This window comes from Aulonocara stuartgranti, assembly GCF_965226115.1.
Source record: "Aulonocara stuartgranti genome assembly, chromosome: 7".
Taxonomy (NCBI): Eukaryota; Metazoa; Chordata; class Actinopteri; order Cichliformes; family Cichlidae; genus Aulonocara; species Aulonocara stuartgranti.
The window spans coordinates 39,331,332-39,350,893 of NC_138945.1; the positions used below are offsets into that span (position 1 = coordinate 39,331,332).

At 40.3% G+C, this 19,562-nt stretch overlaps 2 protein-coding genes across 2 annotated transcripts; both read right to left on the reverse strand.

Annotated features, from left to right (window-relative positions):
- Nucleotides 1–274: 274 nt before the first annotated feature.
- Nucleotides 275–6,050, reverse strand: LOC309712232 (single-strand DNA endonuclease ASTE1-like). Its single transcript, XM_082542888.1, has 4 exons — nucleotides 4,494–6,050; nucleotides 4,183–4,387; nucleotides 2,067–2,232; nucleotides 275–1,988 (listed from the first exon to the last, which is right to left on the reverse strand). The coding sequence occupies exons 1-4, from the start codon at nucleotides 5,694–5,696 to the stop codon at nucleotides 1,868–1,870; spliced, it is 1,695 nt and encodes a 564-aa protein (XP_082399014.1). The 5' UTR covers nucleotides 5,697–6,050; the 3' UTR covers nucleotides 275–1,867.
- Nucleotides 6,051–9,039: 2,989 nt separating this feature from the next.
- LOC309712225 (single-strand DNA endonuclease ASTE1-like) lies at nucleotides 9,040–19,054 on the reverse strand. Its single transcript, XM_082542879.1, has 5 exons — nucleotides 17,552–19,054; nucleotides 17,243–17,447; nucleotides 12,383–12,442; nucleotides 11,542–11,707; nucleotides 9,040–11,461 (listed from the first exon to the last, which is right to left on the reverse strand). The coding sequence occupies exons 1-5, from the start codon at nucleotides 18,761–18,763 to the stop codon at nucleotides 10,696–10,698; spliced, it is 2,409 nt and encodes an 802-aa protein (XP_082399005.1). The 5' UTR covers nucleotides 18,764–19,054; the 3' UTR covers nucleotides 9,040–10,695.
- Between the last annotated feature and the right edge of the window lie 508 nt (nucleotides 19,055–19,562).

Here is a 19,562-nt window from a genome sequence, read left to right on the forward strand (position 1 = left end):
CAAGTTCCCCCACTTAAAATGATGACAGAGGTCAGTAATTTGCACCAGAGGTACACTTCAACTGTGAGAGACAGAATGTGAAAAAAAAATCCATGAATCCACATGGTAGGATTTGTAAAGAATTTATTCGTAAATTAGGGTGGAAAATAAGTATTTGGTCACCTCAAACAAGGAAAATCTCTGGCTCTCACAGACCTGTAACGTCTTCTGTAAGAAGCTTTTCTGTCCCCCACTCGTTACCTGTATGAATGGCACCTGTTTGAATGGGGCCATGTATCGTGAGATTTTGAGCCAAAATCTCCTTCCATCAGTGAGAACTTTGAAGATGAAACGAGGCTGGGTCTTCCAACATGACAATGATCCAAAACACACCGCCCGGGCAACAAAGGAGTGGCTCCGTAAGAAGCATTTGAAAGTCCTGGAGTGGCCTAGCCAGTCTCCAGACCTCAACCCCATAGAAAATCTGTGGCGGGAGTTGAAAGTCCGTGTTGCTCGGCGACAGCCCCAAAACATCACTGCTCTCGAGAAGATCTGCATGGAGGAATGGGCCAAAATACCAGCTACTGTGTGTGCAAACCTGGTAAAGACCTATAGTAGACGTTTGACCTCTGTTATTGCCAACAAAGGTTATGTTACAAAGTATTGAGTTGTATTTTTGTTATTGACCAAATACTTATTTTCCACCCTGATTTACCAATAAATTCTTTACAAATCCTACCATGTGGATTCATGGATTTTTTTTTCACATTCTGTCTCTCACAGTTGAAGTGTACCTCTGGTGCAAATTACTGACCTCTGTCATCATTTTAGGTGGGGGAACTTGCACAATCGGTGGCTGACTAAATACTTTTTTGCCCCACTGTATATACTTAACACATCACATATTTTTCGTTACTCTGTTTCTGCACACAGGTTCTTAAATTCTTGATGTTGCTTGGACACAATAGCCTAAGATCGTTTATCAGCAGGGGTTAAAGTGGGATTTGGTAGGTGGAGGAACCCTAAGATCAGGTGTAGCCGTGCAGCGTAGGAACAAGAATCACTTAGAAATAAGTCATATAGTAATTTGCAGGGATAGAACGAATCAACAGTCCCAACATTTAAAGATCACCAGCTGCAGCAGGAGAAACAGAGAGGACAAGTTTAAGGCAAATGTTAAAGAATTACTTTTATAAATGAAGAGTTAAAATATAACTCGTGGATCATCAGTGCTCAAATTCATGAATATGAATGAACTCTGATCATTTTTGTTTGTAACTGCTGTGTCTGACTCAGAGCTGCATCACTGAGCGACAAAAAGTTCAGGCTCATGAATATTATTTATGAACAAACATGAATATAAAATCAGATCAGATCAGTGCTGGTGGGGAAAATGAAATTCTCACAGATTTAATCACACACTCGTCCTGTTTTGAGGGCTTTGGGTTTTTGATTCGTGTTCATCTTTCTTGTTTTTATGATGACAGTGTTGTGATACTATTCTGTTCTTGGCTTTTGTGTTCAGTCATTATTAGAGACAAATTGTTGAAAAGAGCTACTTTTTACTGTCTTGAACTGTTTTACGTTTTCTTGAGTTTAGCTTATACCGAGAAAAAAAAACAGATTTACCAACATATAGAAATAAAATGACCTTTGACCCTTAGTTGTACCGCTAAATCCTCTACTTCAAACACTTCATTCAATCGTGCAGAAAAAATAAAGAACAAAAAATTTAATTTAAATATAAACTATTTGACCTGTATAATTATCATCTGTTTTCAGTATGGCTTCATGTCACATCTGAAGATCTTTTAAAAAAAGAGCATACAGAGGATGCAGTAAAAATAAAGTAAAAGGGGAAAAGGACACAGGATCCCTTTCCAAAAAGTTAATGACAAACAGTCTTTAGGTTCTCATACAATTCCTTCTTTTCTCCTCTCAGTGTTTTCTGTACTTCTTCAATCGTGTCTTCATCTGCCAGCCGATGAAGGAGAGGTCCACAGTAAAGCCTGACAAAGCAAAATCTCAGTTAAAGTTGATGAAGTGTGTTAAACATCTGTGGAGCGCATCATTGGTCTGGTGTTTACCGGGCACACTGAGGTTCTGGTAGAGGGGAACACAGCAGCTGGTTCAGGTGGAGGCTCTGCCTCATGCAGCACAGCCATTGGCTGAAAGCATGAGCCACACGGGGCTGCCATTTCCTCCTGATAGCTGCATCCTTTAAAGCTTTCATCTTCCTCTCAAACTCGTCCTCTACAGACAAAATAAGACAAAGTTTCAGTGACACAGAACCAGAGACCAGCAGCAGTTTGTCTTCTTGTTCAGGCTGATGTGGAAGCATCAGTGCTGCTGCTGTCACACAAACTCTGACTACAGGATGTCTGACTACAGTCCATCTGCTGACTGCTTTCAGAGAGACTAACCTGCTGACAGCTGACTGTGAATAATAAACAGAATAATCAGATTTATGGAGCTGAAACTGTAGAAATTTCATCAGAATGGCAGAGCTGTCACAGGTGTTCCTAATAAAGTGACATGTAGCTAGGGCTGCTCAATTAATCGAATTTTAATCTCGATTACAATCTGGGCTTTCAACGATCATTAAAAATGACTGAGTCGATTATTAGCCCCTCCCTCGTGCTTTACTCTCGCGCTGCTCCCTGTGGCAAATCGAGCGCACCTCTCTGCATTTTGAACACGTGTCACAACAATTAATTAATCACTGATTATTGTTTATTGAATAGCGATGCCTCTTTTATGACAGCAGTCAGTTAGCAGCAGCTCATTAGCTTTCCTTTTATCACATGATGAGGTTTACCAACTAGTGGTCTAGATCAGAACCTCTTTCTCTGTTCATGACATCACTCACAGAGCAACCAATGAGAGTGAGGTGTTGTTGCGGCTTTTTGATGTTGGTTTATGGCTTCACTGCCATGAGATCACATAAAGTGGTGCATAATCTCTCCAACACCTTACCAGCTTTGTGTGAGATTGATGACGCCATCAGCCACACAGCTCCTGTTTGAAACAACGAGAGCATGATGATGTCACACAAACAGGAAGCTGAGGAGCAGCTGTTAGATGACCTGCTGTTCAGTCATTTAGAGCAGCGGTCCCCAACCTTTTTTGTGCCACGGACCGGTTTATGCCCGACAATATTTTCATGGACCGGCCTTTAAGGTGTCGCGGATAAATACAACAAAATAAAACTAGTACTGGTACCGGTAAATTTATTCATAACACACGTGAAAAGACCAAGGAAAACCGAGTAAACGATAAAAACAATAACAAAATAATGCCAAAAACCGATAAAAACCCTGAAAATCACACATTTCACACCTGAGCCTCAACTCTCGTGGCCCGGTACCAAACGACTCATGGACCGGTCCGAGGCCCGGGGGTTGGGGACCGTTGATTAAGAGGACCCGAGGGAAGCTCGGAAAGCTAAGCAGAAGTTATTTGGGACGACCGTGGCTCAGGGGGTTGGGAAGTGCATTTGTAACTGGAAGGTCGCCGGTTCGATCCCCGGGCTCTCTGTCCTGGTCGTTGTGTCCTTGGGCAAGACACTTTACCCTACTGCCTACTGGTGTTGGCCAGAGGGCCGATGGTGCGATATGGCAGCCTCGCTTCTGTCAGTCTGCCCCAGGGCAGCTGTGGCTACAACCGTAGCTTACCTCCACCAGTGTGTGAGAGTGAATGAATAATGGCATTGTAAAGCGCTTTGGGTGCCTTGAAAAAGCGCTATATAAATCCAATCCATTATTATTTGGAGAGGAGAGTGACTGCTGCTGGTTGAAAAGAGAGGTAAAAAAAACTTCAGTGGTGTGGAAACATTATGGGTTCGCGGAGTCAGACGTGGATCAAGTAGACATAGTGTGTAAACTCTGCTACAGTGTCGTAGCTGCACCACAGAGCAACACTGCAAAGTTCACTAAACATAGATGTTTACATTTTTCATTTATTTTTTATATTGCAAACATTTGCACTGTTATCAGTATTTGCACACTATTTTATATTATTTTTTGACAATCTTCAAAGTCACTATTCAATACATTCTTATTGTTAAATAAATATCGTCAAATAATCGAGATCTCAATTTCAGTGAAAATAATCGTGATTATCATTTTTGCCATAATCGAGCAGCCCTACATGTAACTATGCATTTCATTGTAAATATCCATCATTGTATCAAGTAAGACTTACCTGGACCATGTTGGTCAAACACAAACCCCAACAGGAGGGCGTGGAGGCAGTGGACAGTTTCAGGTTTTGGGTGGTGTTGTAGCCTCTTGAACCAGAAAACAGTCACACAGACTGGCAGCTTCAGCTGGTCGGGGATGTTTCCTAAGTCTAAAGTCTGAACCTGCAGAGCTTCTTCAAACACTCTGCGACGCAAACCCTCAGGAGCCTGCACAGAGAGGTACCACACAGACAAGATGCTCACATGTACCACAGAAACACATCTATGACCTGTCAGAGTAATTAAACACATATTTCATGATTAACCTCAGTACCTTATGTAGACGCTGTAATTTCAGTTGTTTCTGTTCATCACTGCTGAGGAGTATTGATGGGACACGCTTGTCTTTGATCTCTTCTCTATCCCTGTCATATTCAGTGCACATCTGACCTCCAGTTAACAGTCCATAGAAGTACTGTCTGATGGGGTAAGCAGCTGTGTAACTACTGCGCTGTGAAAAGTCCTCCACAAGAGCAGGCAGCAGAATAGTCTTCTGATCTAAAACACTTATGACGAAAGTGGTGATTTCTCCACTCTCAACTTTTTTACTCACCCATGTCGGCAACTCAAGACATTTTTTTTCTGGTTGAACATATTTTTGAATGGAGAGTTTGAAAGTTTGGTTCTCTTTTTTACCAACATGATTTAAAGCTTGACTCAGAGCACGTTCTCTCTTCTGTGAGTCGTTCAAACCATCCAGATTCGCTTTAGTTAAAAAGCTGAGCATACCATCCAGTCTTTTAATCCTGTACTCACCAGGTGAAGATGATTCATTTGCAAAGGTACCATTGTCTTTTAATCTTGAATAATCATTTCCTGCTATTGAAGCAAAGACTGGCATGAGAGCAGGGTCTAATTTGAAATGCTCACAAAACTTTGAACGTGTGTAGAGCTTAGCAGGAATTTTTTTATCCCCTTTGCTTTTCCACTCAAAGTTGTCAAGATGAAGGAAACCTTTGCACAAATCAAAGATGTAAAAATCCTTATCAATGGACAGCACAGCACATTGTTTCTGATTTGCAGCAGAAACAATTACAGGGTCTGCCTCTCCTAAACACTGTTCAAACATGATGTCTTTCTCCTTCAAGATTTCTATGAAGACATCTTTTACCAGAGGTGGTAAGACGTTACATCCTTGTGGTGCAGCGTCAGGCTCAGTCTCTGCTACTGTCTTTGCTTTTTCCAGTTTATGTTTTAGACGAGACACAAGATGTTCACGCTTCTCAGGCCCTGAGCCTCCATCCAGGAAGACGTACGGAGTGACTTCACAGTCCTGCAGAGTCTTAAAGAAGTTACAGACCTCATCTTTGAATCCAGGATAATCTCCTCCACAGCGCTGGTCCAGCTTTGGATCAGACGTATAATACAAAGAATAGTACAGAGCTGCACCATCAATGATGAGACCTGTTTTTTCTATGTTAACCTCTTCATAGAGACACAAATCATCTATCATTTTCTTTAAGGTTGAAACCTCCATGATTCCTTAAAGTGTTGTGAAGGTGAGTGGTGGTTATTGTGCTAATGCCTCTGTGTCTGCAGATATTTACACACCTGCTAGAACATCATACAGGTACACACCCACACTGACAAAACCAGTCACACCTGTTCTGACTAATCTAACATACCTATGTTACTCTTTGGTTTCATTTCTTTTATCTTCATGTCGTGGTCTTCTGTTTTATTTCATTTGATTTGATTTGATTTCAAGTAAACTCAGGTGCCCTGGCTTTTTGTGAAACAATTAATTGGTTCTCGACCCGTCAGAGCATTCACCCATACTTTTAAATGACAGAGTAAAAACGGTGTTAGTGATAAGTTAGACAGAATCATTACCTCGGACTGTCTTCTGATTATTGAGAGAAATAGAAGTGGAGATACTTCTGTTACAAATGCAATATTAATATAATATCAATAGATAATAATACAAATTTTATTTCAATGAATGTAATCACTCTGATCATCTTTTATGTAGAACATAAGCAAAGAAAAACACTGTACAGCTGTGGTCAGAAGATCTTAATAATAACCCCAAACCACCAAGGCTGCAAACAAGTCGACAGCTGAGCTACTAGTTATACATGAAAAAACACTATTTTTTTTAAAAGAAAGATAGCGATGTAGAAATACACACGACTGTGTTTTCAGATAAAAGTAACAGTCACACAAAGAAAGGCAGAAATAGATTAGGAACAAACGGTGCTAAAAGAGAAAGTTATCATATTCATGAAGCTAAACTTAATAAATTGTGCGTTATTGATCAGTATTTACTCAGGTGTGGATTTACGCATTTGTAATATAGTCTTACATGTGTTTATATTGATTATTTGTGTGTGGATTGAAGCACGCATTTCCTGAAAAGTTACACACAAATCATTGTACACATTTGTGAGTCTAATTTTAAGCTTTTGGGTGATCCTTGAATGAATGTTTGGATGAAACACCCTCGCTTTCGCAGAGAATTCATTCCAACAGCATTTTGATTCTATAACTCCTCAATCACAATATCATGAGTCACAGGACATTCTGGACATTCATGGACACGCTTCATGCAAAATGCACCTTTTATTTGTATGGATGTGTGCAGGTATATGTATACGTATGTATATTTAGTGTACATGTAGTATAGACATGTACATGTGTATATTAATATTTACATATATCTATTACTTACATAGTAATAGTAGTAGTAGCATAGTTAAATTCATGTGAATCTCTGCTACACTTCATGTAACCTACCTGTGACCATGAAACCACCGACACTGTGCAGCAGTCACACACAGTTCTTTACTTTGAATCCATCACAGTGCAGCAAACTAACCTGTTTATCCTGCATTACCTGCAGAGGATGTTCATGTAACCTTTAACACAGTTTACCTCAGTTCGTTTAGCAGCAGGTTTCACAATATGAAAAAGCCCAAGTCTCATGTATGCAATGTGTGATTTAAAAACATGAGCACTTACATGTAAGCTTTAACCCTTGGATGCACAACCTACCAATACCTACGCTCTTTCTTTTTGTGGGGTCAAAAATGACCCCAAATAAAATCTGTTTTTGCAATAAACTGGGTGTTATTCTTCAAAATCTTTAAAACAAAGAGTTGTAATATATTCATATTCCAGGTGTTCCTCATAAAACACATATGTGACATGAGGCCATTTGCATTTTTACGTATTTTTTCATTAATTTTAAGAAATTGCAGTTTTTGTATCACTACCTAAGTCTTCACAAAAAATCAATGCTTTTTTGCAATAAACTAAAGACATTTCTCTCATTTTGGTTAAGATGATATATCTTGTTCAAACAAAAGAGTAATTTCATTTTTGACATGTACATTTTTTTATTTTCATTCACATTTTAGCACTTAGCAATCAATCAATCAGGTGTCAAAACATGTTTGTGTTCAGAACTACAAATTAAATGTCTTTTATCAATTATTTTTTTTAATGTCTCAATTCCAACCCTCCTCCTTTATCCGGGCTTGGAGCAAGAAAAAAGTGACCCGAAATAGGCTCTCTGGTGAAGTTACTTTGTGTGTTTGTTTGCATTTATAAGTAGTTTTAAATCTTGTGATCCACAAAACATCATAACAGTAAAAGAAGAAGTGACTGCGTTACAGTCATTACGGGGGCAGCGGCTTCACTCATGCACGATTCATTTGGAGGTGTGAACGTCTTCTGCCCTGATAGCAGCTGGGGGAGGACTATCCTCCACCTGTGAGCGCTTTGGCACGGGTGAGGTGCCCACGGCAGCACCTGCTGCTTGTTGAGATTAAGAGTGATACACACTTTCACGTCAAAAAGTTGTCATAAATAAGTCTCCAATAACACCAGAAAAAGTCGCCAGATTTGTCGCTAGTCGCTTTTTAGAAAAATAAGTCGCTATGGGGGTCTGAAAACTCACTAAATATAGCGACAAAGTCGCTAAGTTGGCAACACAGGTCCTGGATCATTTGTAGGGCAAGGTCCACAGGGATCCTAGCTGGCCTTCGAGCAGCCATGTTTAGATCAGAGGTTCCCAAAGTGTGGGGCACCTAGATAAACACAAAGCAGGAGATGAAACATCGCCAAATATGTTTCCAAACCAACTTCATTCCAAGCCAAAGACTAGAAAATATGATGAAGCTTGATTGAACTGCTCCAGTAGGAGAAACTTAAGTTATTTTACTTTTCCTTTCTTGTTATTTTTCCTTGCTTTTGTGCAGACATGGTACCTGCACAATCGTTTTGTGTTGTGTTTATTTATTGATTATTGAACATCAGCTCCAGTAGCCCTTCTTAAGTCTAACGATCGAGGCAACTGATAATCGCACAATATCTAGCTTAATACCTGGTTTCTATGAATTCATTAGCACTTCATCAGTGTTACATGAGGTTATAGTCTGAGAAGCAGTGCCAAGACAAAAGGTATTGATATTTATGCAAACAAAAAGAGAAAATAAAATGTCTTTATCTTAAATAATATTTTCTTTTTTCCTGCTAATGTGCCCGGTAAACTCTGTAACATTGTTCATGGTGTTACATGTGATTTCTGTGTCATAAATCTTTTACATGTTGGTTAAACTGCAATAAAAATGATGGGGCACATAAGGATGTTGAGTAACTTGAACTCAATAGTATAATGTGGACTCATAAAAATATTAATCCTTGATGATATTAGTGAACAAAAAAACCTCCAAAATCATATTTTCAAATTTGTTGTCCATAACGCAGTTGAAAAATAACAAATTCGAATGATAATTTAAATTTTATTTTGTTTTTTATTCCAACATTTTATATCCCACTACGTTTTTCTGACCAATCCCAAAACAAAATAGAAAACATTCTTTTAAAACAATTTATTACTTAGACTGTAAATTAGTATTTACAAACTCATAAAGCATAAAACTCCTAACAACATGTCTCCTGTACTTGATGAGGTACGGGCTACAGCATGGAGATACAAATGACATGCAACACACACACACACACAGCATTAACCTTGTACAACAGCAGCACAAGCTGAAGCACAATATGCAACACAAACTGTGCTCACCCGACTTTATTGATCATCAATGACACGTTCTATTAAAAGGGTCCAGGTGATCAGGAAAATTGACAAAATGTGTCCCAGTCAGAAAAAGGAGATAGGGAGGCAAAAGGGTTAAATTAAAGAGTTTTATTTAAGTTTCTATTAATAACTCAACTAAAAGAGAAGGACAAGCCGCTATGACCAGTTAAAGAAACAAACAACTCAGACATTGGTCAGAAAACTGAAAAGTAAATAAAAAAAAAAAAAAAAAAAGAGTTTGGTCACCAAACACTCCTCTCCACAGAGCAGGCGTAAACAATCACCAAACATAGCTCTCTAGCTGCAACAACCAGAGCTCACCGTTCTCCTGCCTTAAATACCTTTAATTGCTGATGGGAGTCAGCTGTTCAAAAGCAAAAAGGTGGCAGCTCAGGCAGGACATACGTAGGACACGCCCACACAGGCAACTTCAGGAGAAGGCCCTGCTAGGGCCGTAACAGAAACAAACACCCCTACAATCAAACACCAGTGAAACACACACACACACACACACACACACAGGGACATTAAACAGAGCAAAACAATGTATTTATTTTTCATCACCTTTTATTTCCTGAACTAGCAAAACTGAGGCTGGTCCAAGTTTGTATTTGTTAAACTGAGCATAAAGGGGAGGTGGGGTGGGGGGGATCTGATGAAAAGAAAATCACCGGAGAACAGCATGAAATCACAGAGTTAACAGGATTAGGGGCTGTATGTCAGTATGAGCAAACAGAATGTAAGATGGCTGATTACAGACACCACCTGAGATTCAGCCTCAGATGCAGAAAAAACAGGATTACTCCTAAGAGTCTGCAAATGAGCTCTGTTAAGGCCTTGAAGCAACAAAAATACTCCAGAAGGCACAGCACCAGCTGAACGGGTAAGATAAAGACATTTTTACCATCAACATGCTAAAATTTAAAGAGGACCGGATCTGACAGAGACTACAGTTTTTCTGGATGAGAATACTCTCCAAAAGGTGTTTGATTTTACAAAAAAAACTTGTCTATACCAAATGATTTGTCTGATAAATTCTTGAAAGGCTCCTCCTTTCCTCTCTCAGCTGCTCATTAAACACCTGACTGGCATCCATGTTCCTGTTTTCTTCAGTTTCCTGCTGCTCATAAACTATATTTGAGTTAGTGCAGCTCAATCACCTGACTGAAAGAAGTAAAACAAACCAAACTGACAGCTCTTTATTTCCCTGATTTTGTTCTTTTCTTCTTGCTGTATTAAATGTTGAGGCAGGATTGTGTTTTATTTCTGCATTACTTTAAGTTTTAAAAACGTCATCATGTTTATCCAAAAATATAAGGAAGCCATTAATCTCTTAAACCTGCATCACTTCATTTCTCTGTGTTCTTAACGTCTACTGTAAAAATAATATATTTAGTAAACCACATTTAGCTGTTTTGACTCTTTGGTGTTATGGAGTCACAGTCTCTATGACAACAGACCCTAACTCGGCTTTCTTGTCCAAATTCTGTATAAATTCATCCAGACGTCTAGAAAGGAGAGCTGCACCATCCAAAGTGGGATGGATGCCATCTTCCACAATAAGACCAGGGTTTTCCCAGAAGGTTTGCCAGTTATCTAATAATTTCACGCTGTTTTCTGAACACCATGCAGACAGCCAGTGGTTCAATGACAGCATGCGGCTATAGATGACATCATTGGTCTCATAGGGGAGGGGACCAGAGAAAACTACAGTGTCTGACATTTTTTTGGCAAAGTTACAAACTGATGCAATGCTAATTTTAGTGACCTCGGATTGACAGAAAATGCTGTCATTACTGCCAACGTGAATTACAATCTTCCCATATCTATGTTCATTCTGAAACAGCAGTTTCAGATAAGCTTTAATGTCACCTGCTCTTGCTCCTGGAATGCAATTGATCACAGTTCCTGGAGTCTCTAGCTGCACATCTCTGAGTACAGCATCACCAATAAGCAGAGTTTTTTCCACAATGTGTGGATTGTCTGGATTGGTTTTGGAATCTTCATCTGAGTTCTCCTCTATCTCAGTCTTCTGTACTTGTTCCTCACTTGAGGGCCCTTCCCCAGTAGTTTTTGGATAAGAAATCGTCTTTAAATATTCATATAATTCCTTCTTTTCTCCTCTCAGTGTTTTCTGTACTTCTTCAATCGTCTCTTCATCTGCCAGCCGATGAAGGAGAGGTCCACAGTAAAGCCTGACAAAGCAGAAAATCTCAGTTAAAGTTGATGAAGTGTGTTAAACATCTGTGGAGCGCATCATTGGTCTGGTGTTTACCGGGCACACTGAGGTTCTGGTAGAGGGGAACACAGCAGCTGGTTCAGGTGGAGGCTCTGCCTCATGCAGCACAGCCATTGGCTGAAAGCATGAGCCACACGGGGCTGCCATTTCCTCCTGATAGCTGCATCCTTTAAAGCTTTCATCTTCCTCTCAAACTCGTCCTCTACAGACAAAATAAGACAAAGTTTCAGTGACACAGAACCAGAGACCAGCAGCAGTTTGTCTTCTTGTTCAGGCTGATGTGGAAGCATCAGTGCTGCTGCTGTCACACAAACTCTGACTACAGGATGTCTGATTACAGTCTTAACCTGCTGTGACATGCAAGGGCATGAGTCATCTCTGTGGGCCCTCTTCCTTTCAGTGTAGCCAGTAGTGATTCATATTCTACATTTATTAACAGTCCACGATGTCCATGTCTGCACAGTTTTCACATTGATTTCCCAACACTTTATAATCTACAAATATTTTTTAGTTAAATAAGTTTTTTTTTGTGTATCTTGAAAAATTGAAAACTCCGATTACACTTGTAACACTAAAAACAACTAACAACATTTCACCAGAAACATGTTTTTGCCACTGTCATCCTCTGTCATGCTCACAATCTTCTTCTAGCCTGGTCCCAAGTTAACCTGCTTAGAGCCTCAGACTGTTTTCGACCTGTTTGGTGTTGAAGGTCAACAGGGGTCAAAGCAGCTCATCAAGACACACCAGAATAACTGTAAATAATATACTTATCTTTGTAACTGAGAAAGTTTAAAGTTTTGAAACTTGTACTTAGAGTGTTGATACTGATAGATACAACTGTTTATAACTTAAGGTCTCCGCTATATGAGCTCACCTTGTTTCCCATCATTTGGAGAGGAGGCTGTCGATGCTGCTTCAACCTCTCTGTTAGCTTCTGAAATGAAGGAACATCTTTCACATGTGACACTTTTTCATTGTTTTCAGTGACAGCTGATAGCTAAACCAGATTTTATTTTAAATTGTATAACAGTTAACTTCCCTCATTTTGCTTTTCTTGATTTCCTTCTTTTCATTTTTAATACCTTTTATTCTTCTTCCATGGGGAAAGATATCCCTCATGGTGCACATTCGCAATTACTTAGATAGAATAAATAAGCAGTGACGTCCAGTGTAGGACGGACAACACAATCTTATAAGTGCCATCAGAAAGCCTCCATTATATTGTTTTTTTCTTAACCATTCTTCCATAAAAAACAATTGTAAGGTCACTGATGTTGGACGAGTAGGCCTTGCTCGCACTCTCAACTGTAAATCATCCCACAGTTGTTCTGTCAGGTTGAGGTCAGGACTCTGTGCAGGTCAGTCAAGTTTGTCCACATCAAACCTACTCATCCATGTCTTTATGGACCTACTTTGTGCAGTTATGTGCAGCGATGTTGGAACAGGAAGGGGTTGTCCCCAAACTGTTCCCACACAGTTGGCCAAAATGTATTGGTATGCTGAAGCATTAAGAGTTCCTTTTACTGGAACTAAGGGGATGAGACCAGCTCCTGAAAAACAATCCCACACCCTCTCCCCTCTCCACCAAACTTTACTCTTGGCACATTGCAGTCAGACAAGTACTGTTGTCCTGACCACCATCAAGAACAGACTCATCAGTCGGATATCCAGACAGAGAAGTGTGGTTCATCACTTTAGATAACATGTCTCCACTGCTCTAGAGTCCAGTGGCAGCTTGCTTTACACCATTGCATCCCACTCTTTGCATTGTGGTTGGTGATGCAAAGCTTGGATACAGTTAGTCGCCATAGAAACCCTTTACACAGGGCTCTCTACGCACTGTTCTTGAGCTAATCTGAATGCCACGCGAAGTGTGGAGGTCTGTAGTGACTGTCTGCACAAAGTTGGTGACCTCTGAGCACAATGCTTCTGCTTACTCTGTAATTTTACATGGCCTACTACTTTGTGAGTTGCTGTCATTCCCTATCGCTCCCACTTTGTTATACTGCCACTAACAGCTGACTATGGAATTTTAGGCTACGTCCACATGTACATGGGTATTTTTGAAAATGCAGCCTTTTCTATGCGTTTGGGCCTTTCGTCCACACGTAAACGGTGTTTTGGATCATTGAAAACTGAGATTTTTTAAAACTCTTTGCATTTACGTGTGGACGAGGAAAACTGAGATTTAGTCAACCAACGTCAAAGGTGTGCGCCATTTTTGACTTCACGCTGTGTTTACATGAGATAAATTTCTACAATGGCAGATATAGACAAAATACTGTTGCAGTTTTTTCACGCTTATATACACACACACGGAGTTACTTTCCCTCCATTTAGAAAGACTGAGGCGTCAGAGTGAACTTCTACTTCTGTGGCTTCTACATTCAACACATATGCTCTCACAACCCAAATCCCAATGCCAAAGTCGTCTGTTTCGGACGAAGACTGGGTCGAACCACCTCTTGATAGACAACTTTGAAAGCACGGAGGTACTTCCAGAAAAATGGCGAGAGAATTTTTGCATGTTGAGGACTTCACTTTTGGCTCTTTGTGAGCTACTTCGTCTGCACATTGAAGCCCAAACAACCAAAATGAAGTTGCCTGTCAGTGTTGTAAAAAAAAAAGTTGCATGCACATTGCATTATTTAGCTGATGAAGTGAGGTTATGCAAGACTGCAAACGCTTTCGGACTATTAAGGCAAGTGGTGTTGAAAATTGTAAGACAAGTTTGTACTGCAATTACTGTTCACTTGGGCCCTGTGTTTATACAGTTACCAGCAAGTACAAAGTAGAGGAACTTGTAGCAGGGTTTTACTGAGCCTATGGAATTCCTCAGTGTATTGGTCCTGTGGATGGGACCCATGTGGAAATAAAGCAACCATCCATGAATTCTATGGACCATGTTAACAGGAAGGGGAGGTTTTCTCTGAACATACAAGCCACCTGTGACTAAAGGTATTAATTTATTGATGTTGCGTTGGCAAGGCAGTGTACACAAAACCCATATTTTTGCAAATTCTATGCTGAACACACATTTCAAAAATAGCATGAACTGTGGAACATAAAGAGGCAATTCCAGTTTTCCTTATTGAGGATCCAGCATACCCATGGCTTCCTTACCTAAAGAAAGAATACGCAACTGTGGGAAGCACTGCTCACGAACACTATTTTGGTCTATGCTTAAGTCGAGCTCATTGAATTTGTTTTACAGACTGAAAGCATGGTTTGGAGCATTGCAAAGGCCCTGGCAAGTCTCCCAGTTCGTGTTTTCATGTGTTTTTGCTGTTTTATATTCCAGCGTGATATTGAGGAATAATTCCACCTCACTGTCCCTCCACACATAGGACTCCTTTCTGCTTTTATGTGCCATCTTTGTTTGTGCTTAACTGGCCAACATGGTTAGGATTATTTTGCCACCTTTTTTTTTTTTTTTGCATGTTCTTGACAGCATTTGATATGTTTTTTATGGAAGCCCGTTTCCGCCACTAAAAAAAAAAAAAAGCTAGTATCCATAACTCGAAATTTCGAGTTAGCTCTGCCAATCAAAAATATACGTGAATGAGGTCGCTTTCTTGTTACCCGGAAGCATATGGCGCAGGACCGCGCACTCAAAAACGGATCCCAACAAATTAAAGTATGTTTGCTGATAGTAACACCATGTGATTCAGCTAATAACACAGGGATTTCATCATTTGTGAAGCCAGGCTGAAAACACTCAGCAATCTGTGCATTCACGACTGGATGTAATACCGGTAGCTTAGCTGTAGCATTTGTAGCTGAGGGCTTCAGCTTCCAGGTAACATGGAAATGACGTCATTCACGTAGATTACTGATTGGCAGCGCTAACTCGAAATTTCGAGTTGCTTTTCTCAAAATTTTGAGTTAATAAATCGAAATTTCGAGTTAATATGTCGAAATTTCGAGAAACTAACTTGAAATTTCGAGAAAATAACTCGAACTTTCGAGAAAATAACTCGAAATTTTGAGTTATGGATCCTTTTTTTTTTTTTTTTTAGTGGCGGAAACGGGCTTCCATAGTTTTTTGCCTTTAGATGTGGACAGAGATATTTTTTCAAAACTGCACGTGTGGTCCGGATTTTTTTTTTAACGAAAACTGAAAATCTCTGTTTACAAAAGTACCCGTGTACATGTGGACATAGCCTTGGTAGGCAGGAAATTTCACGACTGTACTTGTTACACAGGTTGCGTGGTACCATACTGGAATTCACTGAGCTCCTGAGAGCGAAGCATTCTTTTACTCATGTTTGTAGGAGCAGTCCGCATTCCTAGGAGCTTGAGTTCAGACACCCTACACCACGAGAGTCATTGGAACACCTAAACTCAATGATTTGGATGGGTGAGTGACTACTTTTAGTACAGGGTGGGCCATTTATATGGATACACCGTAATAAAATGGGAATGGTTGGTGATATTAAAGTCCTGTTTGTGGCACATTAGTATATGTGAGGGGGCAAACTCCTCAAGATGGGTGGTGACCATGGTGGCCATTTAGAAGTCGGCCATCTTGGATACAACTTTTGTTTTTTCAATAGGAAGAGGGCCATGTGACACATCAAACTTATTGGTAATGTCACAAGAAAAACAATGGTGTGCTTGGTTTCAACGTAACTTCATTCTTTCATGAGTTATTTACAGGTTTCTCTTTGTTCACAGCCATTGACATGTCGAAGAGGTTAACACGTGAGGAGCGGATTGAAATTGTGTTGATATCTGGTGAACGCAGTAACCGGGTCATTGCAGCAGATTTCAATGCAAGACACCCTACGAGACCACCCATCTCCCATGCTACAGTTAGCAAACTGCTTGCTAAGTTTCATGAAACTGGTTCAGTGTTCGATTTGCCAAAATGTGGACGCAAGAAAACTGTCACTAATGAAGAAACATTAGTGGCTGTCCTAGCTTCATTCAGCAAGAGCCCACAGCGTAGCACTTGCCGCATGTCACTGGAGAGTGGCATTAGTCGAACATCCCTTCAGCGGATATTAGCTACTCACAAATGACACCCTTACAAACTCCAGCTGCTGCAGCATCTCAACGAGGATGACCCAGATCGGCGCACAGAATTTGCAGAATGGGCAAAACAAAAATTGGAACAGGACCCTCAGTTCACGCAGAAGATTTTGTTCAGTGATGAGGCAAACTTTTATGTGAATGGTGAAGTTAACAAACAAAACCACCGCTATTGGTCTGACACTAACCCACATTGGATGGATCCCTCCAAGACTGTTGGAACAACAAAAGTGATGGTTTGGTGTGGTATATGGGGTACAACGATACTGGGTCCATTTTTCATCAATGGAAACCTCAAGGCCACTGGATATTTGAAATTGCTACATGATGACGTGTTTCCCTCTTTGTGCACTGAAGCTGGCACGTTCCCTGAGTTTTTCCAGCAAGATGGTGCACAACCACATTATGGGTGCCAGGTCCAAGCATTCCTAGATGAACAGTTTCCTGGAAAGTGGATTGGTCGTCGTGGGCCAGTTGAATGGCCCCCAAGGTCTCCCGATCTGACCCCCTTAGACTTTCATCTTTGGGGTCATCTGAAGGCAATTGGCTATGGTGTGAAGATACGAGATGTGCAGCACCTGAAACTACGGATACTGGATGGCCATATATAAATGGCCATATAAATGGCCCACCCTGTAGTACAGTATATTTTCTATCCATTATCTGGGAAATATATACCATGTTACCCAGTGAGACTTACCTGGACTGTCATGGTGATACATAAACCCCAGTAGGAGGGCGTGGAGGCAGTGGACAGTTTCAGGTTTTGGGTGGTGTTGTAGCCTCTTGAACCAGAAAACAGTCACACAGACTGGCAGCTTCAGATGGTCGGGGATGTTTCCTAAGTCTAAAGTCTGAACCTGCAGAGCTTCTTCAAACACCCTGCGACGCAAATCTTCAGGAGCCTGCACAGAGAGGTACCACACAGACAAGATGCTCATGTGTACCACGGAAACACGTTTATGGCCTGTCAGAGTAATTAAACACATTTATTGATTAACCTCAGTACCTCATGCAGACGCTCTAGTTCCAGTTGTTTCTGTTCATCACTGCTGAGGAGTATTGATGGGACACGCTTGTCTTTGATCTCTTCTCTATCCCTGTCATATTCAGTGCACATCTGACCTCCAGTTAACAGTCCATAGAAGTACTGTCTGATGCAGTAAGCAGCTGTGTAACTGCTTGGCTGTGAAAAGTCCTCCACAAGAGCAGGCAGGATCATTGTCTTCTGATCCACAATATTTATGACGAAAGTGGTGAGTTCTCCACGCTCAATTTTTTGAAGAACCCATAAAGGCAGCTCAGAATCAGTCTTTGTTGGTTCAACATATTTTTGAATGGAGAGTTTGAAAGATCTGTCCTCGATCTCACGAACGTGATTTACAGCATTTTGCAGAGCTTGTTCTCTCTTCACTGAATCATTACAGCCGTCCAGCTTCAATTTGCTTAAAAATGTGAGCATACCATACAGTCGTTTGATGTCGTTTTGGCCAGGTGAAGATGATTCATTTGCAAATATTTCTTTACCTAATCTTGAACAATCATTTCCTGCTATTGAAGCAAAGACTGGCATGAGAGCAGGGTCCAATTTAAAATGCTCACAAAACTTTGAACGTGTGTAGAGCTTAGCAGGAATCTTGCCATCCTTCTTTCTTTTCCACTCAAAGTGTTTAAGATGAAGGAAACCTTTGTGCACATCATAGATGCAGAAATCTGTGTCAATGGACAGCACAGCACATTGGTTCTGATTTGCAGCAGAAAAAATCTCAGGGTCTGCCTCTCCTAAACACTGTTTAAACTCTATGTCTTTCTCCTTCAAGATTTCTATGAAGACATCTCTGACCAGAGGTGGTAAGACGTTAGGCCTGTATCTTTTTCGTACAGTGCAGCCAAGCTCAGTCTCTGCTACTGTCTTTGCTTTTTCCAGTTTTTTTTTTAGATGAGACACAAGATGTTCACGCTTGTCAGATCCTGAGCCTCCATCCAGGAAGATGTACGGAGTGACTTCACAGTCCTGCAGAGTCTTAAAGAAGTTACAGACCTCATCTTTAAATCCAGGATAATCTCCTCCACAGCGCTGGTCCAGCTTCAGATTAGAGTAATAATACAAAAAATAGTACAGAGCTGCACCATCAATGATGAGACCTGTTTTTTCTATGTTAACCTCCTCACAGAGAGAAGGTATCTGATCTATCAAGTCCTCTAACTTTAAAATTCCCATTATTGCTTAAAGTGTGGTGAAGGTGAGCGGTGGTTATTGTGCTAATGCCTCTGTGTCTGCAGATATTTATACACCTACTAGAACATCGTACAGGTACACACCCACACTGACAGATCCAGTCACACCTGCTCTGACTAATCTAGCATACCTATGTTACTCTTTTGGTTTCATTTCTTTCATCTTCATCTTGTGGCTTTCAGTTTTATTTCACTATGTGGTGCAAAATGAAATGTGTTTCATTAACTTTCCAGCTCTGTTAACATATCAAAGATACTTAGTTCTTTAAGATAAGAAAACGATACGATAAACCTTTATTAGTCCCAAACTAATAAAGGTTAAAAAAGGTTTTATTATCAACACATGTCCCAACTGGTGTTTAAAAAATCAGTATTTAAATTCAGTAATGAACTATGTTGTGAAGAGGAGCTTTTCAAATTGAGAGCCACTGCTAAAGAAAGGCACGATTTTACCACCTCTCGGGTTGATCACTGTAACACTGCCTATTCAGTCCATGTTCTCCTTTCTTTACTACAAACAGTCCAAACTCAGGTGCACTGGCTTTCTGTGAAACAATGAATTGATTGACTCATTAGAGCATTCACCCATACTTTTAAATAACAGAGTGAAAACAGTGTTTGTGATAAGCTAGAGAGAATCATTACCTCAGACTGTCATCGGATTATTGTGAGAAAACCTGATATTGTTGGAGACTATGTGAGGAGCAGGCATTGCACTGAAGTAAAACACATTTACAAAAGATTTCAACATTTCATATCTTGACTCATGAGCTTTGAATAGC

What these genes read in the sequence shown, in the direction of transcription:
- LOC309712232 (XM_082542888.1), bottom strand. Translation starts at nt 5,696, where the DNA reads ATGGAGGTTTCAACCTTAAAGAAAATGATAGATGATTTGTGTCTCTAT. An exon ending in GTTTGACCAACATGGTCCAG is followed by an intron (nt 2,233 to 4,182) that starts GTAAGTCTTACT and finishes TTTTGTCTGTAG; the next exon opens with AGGACGAGTTTGAGAGGAAG. An exon ending in CCAGAACCTCAGTGTGCCCG is followed by an intron (nt 1,989 to 2,066) that starts GTAAACACCAGA and finishes TTGCTTTGTCAG; the next exon opens with GCTTTACTGTGGACCTCTCC.
- LOC309712225 (XM_082542879.1), bottom strand. Translation starts at nt 18,763, where the DNA reads ATGGGAATTTTAAAGTTAGAGGACTTGATAGATCAGATACCTTCTCTC. An exon ending in GTATCACCATGACAGTCCAG is followed by an intron (nt 12,443 to 17,242) that starts GTAAGTCTCACT and finishes CCTTCATTTCAG; the next exon opens with AAGCTAACAGAGAGGTTGAA. An exon ending in TCCAAATGATGGGAAACAAG is followed by an intron (nt 11,708 to 12,382) that starts GTGAGCTCATAT and finishes TTTTGTCTGTAG; the next exon opens with AGGACGAGTTTGAGAGGAAG.